Genomic DNA, 14,027 nt, shown 5'->3' on the forward strand with positions numbered 1-14,027 from the left:
TGCATGTTCAGTTGTCATTGAGATTTTCTTTATTTTGTATTCTGACTGCAGGATTCTTATTAAGGGTTAAAGGTTTTCAGTGAAATCAACCTGGACCTGATCTGACTGTGGTCGCTCTGCATCAGGATCTGCTGAACTCCTTTTCTTTACCAAAGAGACTTTAGACCAGGGGTGGGCAAACTTTTTGACTCGCGGGCCACAATGGGTTCTAAAATTTGACAGAGGGGCCGGGCCAGGAACAGATGGATGGAGTGTTTGTGTGAACTAATATAAATGACATGTAAAAGCCATTACATGAAAGGATTTGGCCTTTAACAGGTAGCAAAGCATGAATATGCAAGGCTCATTGTACAAATTGATTTCCAAATGCATTCATTTAATTACACTCATTCATTTGTGAAAATATGTCCACAGCAAATGCAAAGTCACAAAGCCAGTTCTTGTCACTTAGCTCAGGAAATTCGTCGGATTTCCCCATTAACTCCAAAAATGCGCTGATCTCCTCTTTCAGCTCCCACACTCGTTGAAACACTTTGCCCAAACTTAACCAGCGGACACGAGAGTGGTACAGTAAGTCCTGATGATCCGCATCAGTTTTCTCCAGGAACGTAATGAACTGACGATGCTGAAGTCCCCTTGCTTGTATCAAGTTAACAAGTTTTACAACTGGATTTGTGACATGATTAAGCTGCAATACAGACTTACACAGAGATTCCTGATGGATGATGCAGTGAAGGAAAATAACATCCTGGTCAGGGTTTTCCTCTTTCACTTTATCCTGGATTCTTTCAGCAGCCCAACATGTTTTCCAGTTAAATTTGGCGATCCATCCGTTGTGACATTGGCAAGTTTACTCCAAGGTAGCTTCATTCTCTCGATGACAGCAGACACCTGGTTATACAAGTCCTCTCCTCGCGTTTTTCCGTTCAGGGACTCCATGGTCAAAAACTCCTCCGTTATCTCAAAACTGTCATTAATCCCTCGGATAAAAATGAGGAGCTGAGCAGTGTCTTTTACGTCATTGCTTTCATCCAGCGCTAGTGAATATAACTTAAAGGACTCAGCCTTTTTGTTTAATTCGCTGGCTATATCTTCGTCAATCAGTTCCACACAGCGAGTCACAATCCTGTGATAAACTGATTTTTTCAAACTGGCCTTGGCTCTCCGGACACAAGAGACCTGCTGTCTCTACAATGCATTCTTTTAAAAACTCGCCTTCGGAGAAAGGCTTGCTAGCCTTTGCTAATTTGAATGCCAGCAAAAAAACTTGCCTTGGTAGTTGACTCTTGAATCGCAGTTTGTTGGTGAAAAAAATGTTGCTGAGTCTGTAAATTAGCCTTCAACCTTGGCATATCAAGCATACAGCCTTTGATCGGACTTCAGTGAAAAAATATTTTGTTGTCCATTCCGTATTAAACACTCGGCATTCACTGTCCACTTTTCTTTTCTTTGGTCCGCTCATTTTTACAGAAGGGCTCATACGGGTTCATAGGGCAAAGCGAAAAAGTGAAGAAGGGAATAATACACCACACTCTGAAGTGCGCCATCTATTGGGGAAACGCGGGCATTACAGGGAAAAACGAACGAGGTTTAATTATAATACAATTTTATTTAATAATAATATAATTTGGACAAGTTCGGCGGGCCGTATTAAAAAGCCCAACGTATATGGCCCGCGGGCCGTAGTTTGCCCATGCCTGCTTTAGACACTCAACACAAAAGAACACAAGTAGATGAAAGTCTTTCTCACTCTACATCAGTTTATTTATTACAATGTTACACATGAGCTGTCTGAAGAACTTGTGCTACCCAACACAGAGGCCTCAAAGGAAACAGAGTGACAGAAAAAAGATATCAGGAGAGAAGAAGGATCCTTACACTGTAACTGTTTCATATAAACCCTTTACATTCAAACATCATAGCTGCTCTCAACTTACTGGTTCATATGTCAGCAACAAAACATAAATGTCAAAAAAGTAGAGACAGATTTCTGTCAGTAGAATTGTCTTATATATCTGTTAATCAATACATACTTATGAATACACAGTGATGATGTTAACTTGGATTCATTTGGATTACCTTTACCATTGCAAAAGATTAGCATTCATCTCCAGTGTGAATCATCATGTGACTGGTCAGATTTCCCTCAGAACTAAACCTTTTACCACACTCAGAGCAGCTGAAGGGTTTCTCTCCTGTATGAACTAACATGTGTCTGGTCAGACTTCCCTGCAGGTAAAACATTTCATCACACTCAAGACAGCTGAAGGGTTTCTCTCCTGTGTGATTTGCCATGTGATATGTCAAACCAGACTTACTGGTAAACCTTTTCTCACACTGAAGGCAGCTGAAGGATTTCTCTCCTGTGTGAACTAACATGTGTGTGGTCAGACTTCCTCTATGGGTAAAACTTTTACTGCAAACAGAGCAGCTGAAGGGTTTCTCTCGTGTGTGAACTAACATGTGTGTGTTCAGATGTGCTCTATTGCTAAATCTTTTACTGCACACAAGGCAGCTAAAGGGGTTCTCCCCTCTGTGATTTGCGATGTGATATGTCAAATTACACTTATGGGTAAATTGTTTCTCACACTGAGAGCAGCTGAAGGGTTTCTCTCCAGTGTGCACTAACATGTGTGTGGTCAGACTTCGTCTTTCGGTAAACAGTTTACCACACTCAGAGCAGCTGAAGGGTTTATCTCCTTTATGAACTAACATGTGTGTGGCCAGACTTCCTCTACGGATAAAACTTTTACTGCAAACAGAGCAACTGAAGGGTTTCTCTGCTGTGTGAACTAACATGTGTCTGGTCAGACTTTGTCTTTCGGTAAACTGTTTACCACACTCAGAGCAGCTGAAGGGTTTCTCTCCTTTATGAACTAACATGTGTGTAGCCAGACTTCCTCTACGGGTAAAACTTTTACTGCAAACAGAGCAGCTGAAGGGTTTCTCTCCTGTATGAACTAACATGTGTCTGGTCAGACTTCCTTGCAGGTAAAATCTTTTATCACACTCAAGACAGCTGAAGGGTTTCTCTCCTGTGTGATTTGTCATGTGATATGTCAAACCAGACTTACTGGTAAACCTTTTCTCACACTGAAGGCAGCTGAAGGATTTCTCTCCTGTGTGGACTAACATGTGTGTGGTCAGACTTAATCTTTGGGTAAAACTTTTACTGCAAAGAGAGCAGCTGAAGGGTTTCTCTCCTGTATGAACTAACATGTGTGTGGTCAGATGTGCTCTACTGCTAAATCTTTTACTGCACTCTAGGCAGCTAAAGGGATTCTCCCCTCTGTGATTTGCCATATGATATGTCAAATTACACTTATGGGTAAATCTTTTCTCACACTGAGAGCAGCTGAAGGGTTTCTCTCCAGTGTGAACTAACATGTGTGTGGTCAGACTTCGTTTTTGGGTAAACTGTTTACCACACTCAGAGCAGCTGAAGGGTTTCTCTCCTTTATGAACTAACATGTGTGTGGCCAGACTTCCTCTACGGGTAAAACTTTTACTGCAAACAGAGCAACTGAAGGGTTTCTCTGCTGTATGAACTAACATGTGTCTGGTCAGATTTCCATTTTGGGAAAATCTTTTACCGCAATGAAGGCAGCTGAAGGGTTTCTCTCCTCTGTGATTTGCCATGTGATATGTCAAACTAGACTTAGCGGTAAACCTTTTCTCACATTGAGAGCAGCTGAAGGGTTTTTCTCCAGTGTGAATCATCATGTGACTGGTCAAATTCTGTTCTTGGTTAAATCTTTTACCGCACTCCAAGCAGCTATGTGGTCTCTTATCAGTCTTTAGTTTCTTATTTTTCAAGTTTAATTCTGACAGATCTTCTCTTGTCTCTTGCCAATCATCACTGTCATCAGTCTCAGATTCATCAGAGTCTTCAATCTCGACCTCAGTCTCTGGTTGTAAACGTCTCTCTGGATCTGAGTACCTCTCTGGTTCTGCTCCTCCACAGTCCTCTCCATCAACTCCTGTTTCCATCTGTTCAGTTTGTCTCTGATGAAGCTGTGAGGACTGAGGTTTCTCTTCATCATCTTCACTCTTCACAGAGACAGGAGTGAAGGGGAACTTGGTGGTATCAGCGTCCTCCAGTCCTTGAAGCTGTTGTTCCTCCTGACTAATCCACAGTTCCTCAGGTTCTTCTTTAATGTGTGGGGGCTTAGTGTCCTCCTGGTCCAGAATGTGGCTCCACTCCTGCTGCTCAGGTGGAAGCTCTTCTTTACTCACCAACAGCTGCTGGACATCTGCAGGACACAGTAAACAAACATTAACGGTACTTAGACTGTTTTTATAATATTAATAAGGGCTGTCAACTGAGTTGAGGTCCATACAGTGAAATATTTGTAATATATAATATGAAGCAGGTGTTGACATTAAGTTAAATTTGCCCTCCGGGCCATTAGTTTTCAAAGATCACTGGCCCACGAACGTTACTTTTGATTAGAAAAACAACAGTCACCAATTTACTCTTTAACCATTCTGATGTAAAAGTCAATTACAACTTGTATTTAATCAATTGAGCTCTAATTATAAAAATATTTTGTATTTTTCTTATATCTATGTGCTCCTGTTTAGTCACCATGCTGGTAACTGTAAGAGTCTACTTAATCTGACTGATATTAATATGAGGCTGTGATAGAGCTGGAGTTGTCGCGAGGTCGCGAGCAGAACTAAACGCACAGACCAGCTAGCTTGAGTCACGCTGCCAGACACCACTTGTCACTCTTTAACATATGACTCTTTCAATCAAAAGAGCACTCGAGACACAAGACGGGAGAGCGCAACTGAAGTTGAGAAATGAACGACTCTTTTCAGTAAGTGATTCAGTTCAGTTCGTTCACCCATAAGGGTCTGTCTTTTTGAACGAATCGTTCACGAACGACAAATCACTACTATCTATCTAGTCTTTTCCGGGCTTTTATTTTAGTCTACTTTAAAGTAGTAGAAAGTATCTACTTTCAGTCCAGGTCCCTCCCTCAGGATGTTTTTTGCTACCTTTTTTCACTATGATTTTTAGTTAGCCCATACCTTGGTCTATCACAAGTGCATAATGACCACTCCCAACTCGGGGCCATTTGGTCCTGGGGGGCCAAAAAACCCCTTTTTGAAAAATGCGTTTGGCCACATGATGTCAATGCACATACAAAGTTACTACAATTGCATAAATGGTCATAGTGGTACAACATCTGACAGGGAGTATCCTGAAACATGTGGCTAAGTAACAAAATAAGCTGTAGGGTCTTGTTGCCATTGTTTTGAAATATTGCATGTTACATCTTAAAAAAAGACGGTCCGACAGACAAATTCTCATCAGAAATGCCTACTTTTTTTGCACATTTTGTTGAAAATCACTGCCTCACGTATTTAGTAAATTACTCTAGTTCATAATCTTCAATTTGAGCCCAAGATGACCTTCCTGTACTCAAAATGACTCTTGCTGTAACCAAAATGCTTCATTATACCTCAACAGAGAGAATAGCCTTTCAGACCCCTGGATCATGGCAGTTAAAACTATAAGAGCAGTTTTGTTGTAACTGTTTCAACTGCAACCAGGATGTTTCCTAAGAAACTAATATACCACAAGGCCACCACATATGGAAAGGTCTTTTGGTCTAAGATGATTAACTAGGTCTGTAAATGTTGAAACAATGATTATGAAAGCTTCAGTTAAGCTTTACTGCCACAGATTTGGCAAAAGATTAATGTTAGTCCCAAGGGAGGAAGTAAAGTTGAACATGATCTGACGCTAGCTTTGACTAGCTAGTTTGTAATCCTGTAAAGATTAGGGATATCATGTAAACTATTCTTAACAAAAAAATGCAGCAGTCTGATGAATATTGTAAAATAAAATAACATGTTTTTAGTAGCAATCTCAATTAAGTTGCTATCAAGCTAGCTAGAGTGTGTGATGCACACTTCACCCATTTGCATTAATCTTTGTATCATTAGAAACCTGGTAGTATTTTTGAATGGTCGTGCATCCCTCCCTCATTTTCCTGAGATGGGAAATCTTTGTATTTCTAAGTCTGAAAAGGAGCCTCCAGTGACGCAAAAATCGTCATATTGCGTCACTGGAAGCTGTTGTGGTTAGCGGGGTGAAACTACAACGCTAGTTCCTCAAATTTTCGACCACTGAAGCTACAGACCAATCACAGATCAGTGGGTGGGAACTCACTCCCAGAATCGAAACTTAATGTCCGGCATATTGCTTGGAAGCTACGCTAACAGGCTCTATGGCGAAAGCTGATAATGGCGAAAAAATATAAATATAGCGGCCGACAGGCCGGTCTTGTGTCTTGGTTGCAGCGGCCGGTGGACGCTGCGACACAAGACCGGCCTGTCGGCAGCAACCTCTCTATATTGCCGCCGCTGGCCGCTGCCAACTCAGCAGCTGAGACATAAGGCCTGCCTGTTGCCGGTGGTGAGGACGAGGAGCCGGGGCCGGCTCGAGCTGGGGCAGACTGGTAGTGTCGGTGCTCTCACTGTTTGCCTATGGACACAGACATAGAGTTTTCTGCCAGGAATTTCCAAGATACTAATTCCTTCTGGAAGAAATCTCTGAATCAGTTGAGGAAACGGCCTCATGTGTTGAAGTAAATATGTCTGTAAATGTTTTTATTTCTATATTTCTACTGCTATACTGTATATTTTGGAGAAACTGTAACGATCAAATTTCCCTCTGGGATTAATAAAGTATTTCTGATTCTGAACTAGAGGACCTTAGTGGGAGTGGCCTGCGGTGCTGTGCATTCTGGGATTTGGTGTCTTTCATCCACATGAGCCAAAAAGACACTTCCTATTTCACATTTCTACATATATGACCCAATGTCAATAGAGATTCATGTTTCAACGGGTGAAGTATCCATTTAAGCTTCTGCAATGATTATTAGATGATTTGGGAATTCGCCTTTTCCCCTAATATTTACCAATATTTTTCAGATTGTCCAAATGAAATAAAAGCTGCTTAACTTCTTCTTAGAGTTACTGTTAACCAATTGGAACTTTTTCTAAAAAAAAAAAAAAAGGTAAACTAAATCGTCTGCACTCCTAATTGTTTTCATGTTTTCTTTTTAATTGAGAAGTTATCATGTAGCTTAGATCAAAGACTTATTGGTTATTGTTACAGATAATCCGTTTTTTAAAGATTTAAGGTGGTAAGAGAGAAGGCAATATACAAGAGATTTGAATTGATGAGAGTTTGTACTCTAAATAATACAATGTTATAGTTGTAATGAAGACACTGATTTTCCATGCGTTTTTGTTCCTACAGTGAACAATTTAAATATGTCAAAAACACAATGAAGACTGGACACCATCACAGTGTTCTTCAAAGGACAAGGCCCGACAACTACCTGGGTCGACCCATGAAAATTTTATTTTGCATGGATGCATGGCCACAGCAATGGATAAATTTATACATTTTTCTTCCATGGCTGACCCACAAGGCACATTTAAGAAAATCCATGCAATGAAAAGAAAACTCTTGATATACATCTGACTGTGGATGTTTGTCAAACGATTCCAGAAGAATTGACTCCTGAGTGTGGATATCATCTAAACTGTTGACACTTTTGTTTCCGCAAGGCCAGCCGTGCATTAGTGAGAAAGAGTAAATTACAAAATAACATCAGACTAAGGCGTCAACATCTGGATACTTCAGTTTCGTTTGGAAAATATAGCATTTTCTGCAAAAGTTCAACAGTTAAGAAAACATCTGGAAAGAGATATAGTTTGCAAAAATGTAAATCAAGTGCATAGAAAAAAATTGAAAGAAAAGCTATTGAACTACGAGATGAAAATTTTAAGTGCAAAATAAGGCAAGTTGATTTTGCAAAAGCGGCACAATTTCACGACTGCTGTAGGAAGCAGTACCTCGTAAAGACACCAACTCAGTCTGATAATACTGCTGCTACGCGAGTTATCCTCAAAGAAGGAGATGATCGGAAAAGCCTTCGATGAAGTGTACGGCCACGTTAAAAAAATAAGTTATCGAAAAGGGCAATGTTATCACACTAGGTCATCTAACACGTTTATACAGTGACACCTTGAAGAAATTCGGAGAAGCAGCTGCTGCCACGATAACAAGCCATAACTTAAGACATAAGATTGAACACTGAACTGATCTCAAAGACAGTATTGACTTCTCGGCTTGCCCCTATAGAGAAACAATAGTGTTTAGTAAATTACAAGAAAATCTAAAAATGACATGGGGATGACTGACTGGACTAAGGAGATAAGTTATGATCTGCAGCAACACATTTTAAAAGCATTTAAAAATACTGAACCACTGCCATGGCCCCTCCGAGCTCCCAATCTGCCAGATCCAATAGAAGAACTTCCCCCGGAGGTCTTACAATTTCTTACCAAACTAATCTGCGGTGAAGGGGACCCATCAAATAGGGGAAAATGTCTGGCAATTTCAATTTCCCAAGACATCTTCAAGCTGTAACATCAGGACAATGGAAAATGAAGGGCTTAACAACTTTAATAAATAAGCTTGGCCACTGAGAATCATACACATACTCAATTGAACTTGAAACAGCTCTCGCAAATTCAATTGTGGAAACTGCTTCATTAATTAGCAACACTGATGTTGTGAAGGGACAACCTGAAGGAGCAGTCTTCCATAGTGACTGGGACAATTGTGATCAGCTGGTATCAAATGTACACGGTGCAGGGTCCATTCACACTGCTGTAGGGATCTACCTGCAAGACCTAGGATCCTGTAAAGATGCAACACTTATCAGCTCAGAACAGCCAAAACGCAGCTGTGATCCTGGCTTTCAACCTTCAAACAAACAGCGATCGTTTAAAAGTCCTACTCAGGAGTTGCCCTCTGCCAACCTCGGGTCGTCCAACTCAAACTATACATCCACAAACAGCCAGCCACACTCATCAGATAGGGATCTACTTTGGTCACGGCTTGCAAAATGAACTCCAGCAATCAGCATATCCCATATCTGAGAAACTTTTGCGTGCTGGTGCAATCAGTGTAGTCAGATCACATATCCCAGGAAACCGCTGCCACACGGACAAAACAATAGAGGAGACAGCGATGAAATGGCTGAAGTCAAAATCGGGTTCCGGGACATATTCTGCTGGAATCACTGGAACTGCCCATGCTAAGGGAGAGTTTTTAGAAGAAATTTGGAATATGATCAGTGGCCGAGGTGAGCATTCAGTAAAGCAACAAAGAGATTTAAGACCAAGTGAAATTACACAGTCAGAAAAGCAAGTACAGCAAACAATAGAGGCTTTTAATGGTTTTATCAACCCATGTCAGCTAGAGACTTCTCAGCCCTTGACAAGTTTGTCTTCAGGAGCAGCCATGCCAGAAGGGGTGCGCTATGATGTACTGAATGCTCTGAAAAATGGCCAATGCCAGAAAGACAAGTTCATCCGGGATTGACTTCTTACAAAAAAGTCCTATTTTTGGAACCTATCAAAAGAAACAACTACAAAACAATGGCTTACACACAAAATCTAAAAGAAAGCTTGTGGCATCAAACCAGAAAGTGATCCAGTTTAAGGCAACAAGTGGGTTTATTTTTCAGGTCTTTATCAAATCAAAGCTGCTAAGATCGCAAATTAGAATCTCTGAAACTGTTTTCAGCACTGATATTAACCGTCTATATAATCAGCCGAGAGAGATCGTAGAGGAAGTGGTGGGCGGTTTATATTTAATGGTTTGAATGTTCATCGACCTGCAGATTGGAAAGCTTTCCTCACAAGTGATGAAAACAAAAAATCCCTCATTCATTTACTTCTTGAGCACTGGAGCTCTCCAAATATGAAGCAAGAGATCTTTCAACGACCTGTGGTCTTTGTAGAGGCTGGTCAAGCTTTCAAGATAGAATCCCATGCTGGAGGGATGTCAAAAAACCTTCTGCCCGAGATCTGTTCAACCCATGAGGAAACTGAAGTGAGGGTGATCATCTACATCAAGTATATCCAAACCCAAATGCCTCACATCAAAGCAAATGAGTCAGATATTTTTTTCATTCTCCTCTATTACACCAAATCATTCACAGTGGATACCATCTATGACAAAGGACACAAGCTTATACATATAAATCAGCTCGCTGAAAATTATTCACAACAACACATTTCCGCTCTGCTGGCCTTGCATGCCTTCACTGTTGCTGACTGCACTTCAGCGTTCAAAGGCAAAGGAAAGGTGAGACCGATCAAGCTTCTGAATGAGAATTCAAAGTTCATGCAGATCTATTCTGGAGGTGGGAACTCATGGGAGCTTGATGAGCGTGTAATTAGGGGTGGTGAAGAATTTACCTGTCGTCTTTATGGATTTGGGCCTAGAATCAAGCAGGTTAATGAAGCAAGAGAGATTAAAATCAAGAAAATGTGTGGCTCAGGCCTTAAACTCTGACAAGGTCTCTTAATAGATCTTTCAACCTTTTCACCTTGCAAAAGGGTTCTCTTGCAGTACATAAAAAGAGTCAATTTCCAAGTATGTATCTGGAAAAGGACCATGGGTTTCATGTGAACTCTGAAATGGGAAGCTAGAACCACTATGGTTTGAAGGTGATGTTATTCCCAGGGCCCTCATTGATGTCTTAGCTGAATAGAAGGGTCAGACGAGGAAGACCTAGATGAAATCCATACAAATATGAATGATGACGATGATGAATGAATGTGTACAACAGTGCACAGATCCAGAGTTATGGGTTTTGTGAGCTGTACTTGAAAAAGTTTGTTTAGAAATGTAATGTGATTTTCCTGTTTCTGCTTCTAAAAGTTTGAGTAAATGTTGTGTAGGTTGTGTTTTAGCCCCTACTAAACAAATTATTGCCTTTCACATAAATGGGTCAATGACGTGACGCTCATTTCTTTGTGTCCATAAGGTTCAGTTAAATTTTAAAGGCTTAACAATTTAAAATAAATGCACAAATGACATGCTTTCATCATTTTTTTGAGGACCTAGTCTAAAATTTTTAGAGAATATTTGGGGTATGTAGGCAAAAATGTCTATGTGGTGTAACCGCTGAAACTTCGTACCAAAGAATTAAACTCGCTTTAAAAAGGTTGCATTTTCAATAATAGTATAATAAAATACAGGAAAATTAAAGTTGAATAAAAGTAGTCCTCTATTGCAGTGAAGTAACATGTTTTTTTTAACAATTTTTACATAATTTGCCAAAATTGTATTAGAAAACAGAGGTGTTTTCAGCTCTGTGTCCCGCTCAGTATTGAAAAAGGGCATAACTTATAAATATAAGGATAATCCTAATAAAATCTATTTTCTTGTGCTATTTTAAAATGAAGTAATTACAATTATGAGTACACTTACATATACTCTAGAGGTATAAAATATTCTTAATTTTTCAGTGTTTACACCACTTGACATTTTTAGGTCCATTCAGTCTTACTTTTTGAAAGAAATAGTGTAAATGTAATTTTAAATGACACAAAACCAACATGAATACAAATCTCACATTTTAATGAACCTGATGCATGCTTTAAAATTGTGTTTTTAAAAGATTTTTGAATTGGTCATCTGAACAACCCTTATTTGTCACTGACCCAAATACAGAAAATGTTGTTGATACCAGGGACTTTGATCCCTTTGCTTCTGTACTTTTGTTAAATATCTAAATAGCTGTAAATGGATTAATTGCTTTGGTAAAAAAAAAAGAATGCTAAGTTAATTGCTGCACAATTAAACTATTCCTGAATCTTCATTAGTCCAGCTCTTGATCATATGCTGTATGTGTGTATTTTGTCTATAATTACTAACTGTTGTTAACTATTGTTTAACAAGCTATCTGTGCATAAATAGTATTAATAATTTGTTTGGACAATTAAATTGTATAAAGAAAAACTATTTAAATTCTTAATTATTATTAAGTAATATTGAATGAATGAAAAACTGAACAATAAGATGCTTCTTCACCACGTGACCAACTGCTGTGGTGGTGAAGAAGCATTATATAAAAAAGCCATACAAGGACTGGCCGTGAGCAAAACCATTCCCAAGAAAATCCCCCTAGACGTGTCTTAGAAAATGATCAAATCATTAGACTGAGACAGTTTCAGTTCTGAGTACTGAGCCGTTTGGTCAGCACCTTAAAGGTACAGTGTACCGACACACAGCCCGACCTCTTACTGTACACTCCCTGTGTGCTTTGGTGTTGTTCATTTAAAGCATTATTTATTTTACAGATTCTTTCTAAAGCATTTTTATTTGTACTGTGGTGTTCACATGTCATGTTCCTCTTCTTAGATAGCACCGTAATCAGAACATGTGAAATAAACTATAGAGAGCAGTTCCATGCTAACCCCCATCTGTTCCCTCTGCTGTGAGGTATAGTCAGGTATAAAATATACTGAGTAAAAATGTAATCTTGAGCTCAAATTAAAGCTTATAAATTATCGGTAGATTTTTTAAATAAAAAATAGACATTGATATTAAGAATGAAGTGCTTAAAACTAATCATATTCCATTAGATTTTGTGCCGCAGAAGCTATTTTTATTGTCTTTTTGTGAGTTTTAGTGATGATAACTTAAAATGTAATGGCAGAAAGTACCAGAATTTTATTTAGCTACTTTCCCCAATATCTCAGGATACTCTGTGCCAAATGTCATATTTGTATGGCTATTGATGCAATTTTAACAAGATCATTTGTGACATTACATGATCTTGACTGAAGTATTTTTCAAAAAGGGGGTTTTTGGCCCCCCAGGACCAAACGGCCCCGAGTTGGGAGTGGTCGATATGAACTTGTGATGGCCCAATGTGCTAACTAAAAATCATCAAGCTTCTCGGCTTGTGGTCTGAATCTGGACTTTGTAGTCCTTTATTTCTGCCGCATTGAACTCAACAGCTTTAGCTATGTTAGCTAGCATAAGTGAGTGTTGCTGTATCTGTGTACCTAGCGTGTCCACTTTTCCAGTTAGCTGTTTTATTGCGTCCAGGACTTCGTTCATTCCTTCCCTACCTTCCTCTGAGTCAGTGTCCTTCTTTTTAGTTGCTGGTGGATTCTTCGCTGCTGAGAAAGGCTCTTTTCTTTTGGAGCTCTCGGTAGAGACCTCCATCTTAGCATCATCGTGGTCTTCAATCTCCGAGCTACTGCGGGCTGAAGAGAGCTTCTTCTTCGTCTTCATGCTGCAGTTTCCGGAGCACTTTATGGATAAAGCGTCAGTATGGTGTATTAGAGATTCATACGATCACATAGAATTGAGTTGGAAGGTAAAGTATGTGAAAAATTGGGACAATTGCAGGAGACGGAACTCAGAAAAGGCGCTGCACCCAGTCCGCCATTTTCTTCTTCTTCTTCTTCTACTGAATTTCCGTCATGCTGTACACTGTAGAGTGTAATGCTGCCCTCCACAGTCTAGGAGTGTGTACTACATTCATATCTTCTGATACAGGCCAGTAGCATGTAAGAATCTAAGAGCTGCGCCCCCAACAGATTGAACGTTTGTATAGAAAATATAGACTTAAAGGAGAAAGATGAGAGTCCCAGGTCAGATAACTCCCTGAATAACTGACTTCTTTCATTCTATACACAAACAAAGACAAGATGACGGACTGTTTCCTCCTTTCCACACTGACACAGACCATCAGGGTGTTTACTGATGACCTTTAAATAACTGGACAGACCACAATGTCCCAACCTCAGCCTAGTTAAAACTACATCATCCTTTCTACAACATTTTAGCAGTAGCCTTTTCCTTTTTATTGATGGTTGCAGAGAGAAAAAATGCCTGCCCTTTCTCTTTTCATCCCATTCTCTCTGCCACTGACACTTTAACTTTTCTTTACAAACACTATAACATTCACCTTTCCCCAAAGGAACATTCATCTCAATACACTGTTTGAAGAGAGACTCCTTTGAAAGTGTGTCAGAGATTTCATTCCCCTCAATCCCTGAATGACCTGGTACCTATAAAAACTGAATCTGACACCCCAAATTCTCAACCTGAAGTAAACAGCAGAGGATCTCCTGAACCAAATCAGGACCAGATGCTGAAGAACCCTCTTTCAATGCCAACAAGG

At 39.7% G+C, this 14,027-nt stretch overlaps 2 protein-coding genes across 3 annotated transcripts in view; both read right to left on the reverse strand.

Moving 5' to 3' along the window:
• The window catches only part of LOC132984485 (zinc finger protein OZF-like), a 230,883-nt gene extending 225,722 nt beyond the window's left edge, over window positions 1-5,161 (reverse strand). Inside the window, exon 1 of the mRNA XM_061051368.1 lies at window positions 5,150-5,161. The gene's annotated coding sequence lies outside the window, so the exon portion shown is untranslated. The remainder of the gene's footprint in view (window positions 1-5,149) is intronic.
• LOC132984445 (gastrula zinc finger protein XlCGF58.1-like) overlaps window positions 1-13,478 on the reverse strand; it is a 33,843-nt gene extending 20,365 nt beyond the window's left edge. The window contains exons 1-2 of one of the 2 annotated variants that reach the window (XM_061051306.1): window positions 12,901-13,478; window positions 1,881-4,253 (exon numbers count right to left, since the gene is read on the reverse strand). In XM_061051306.1, the coding sequence (XP_060907289.1) occupies window positions 2,098-4,253; window positions 12,901-13,132 (2,388 nt within the window). In that variant the 5' untranslated portion in view covers window positions 13,133-13,478 and the 3' untranslated portion in view covers window positions 1,881-2,097. The remainder of the gene's footprint in view (window positions 1-1,880; window positions 4,254-12,900) is intronic. The other variant, XM_061051307.1, reaches the window with a different exon arrangement.
• Between the last annotated feature and the right edge of the window lie 549 nt (window positions 13,479-14,027).

This window comes from Labrus mixtus, chromosome 12, assembly GCF_963584025.1.
Source record: "Labrus mixtus chromosome 12, fLabMix1.1, whole genome shotgun sequence".
NCBI lineage: Eukaryota > Metazoa > Chordata > Actinopteri > Labriformes > Labridae > Labrus > Labrus mixtus.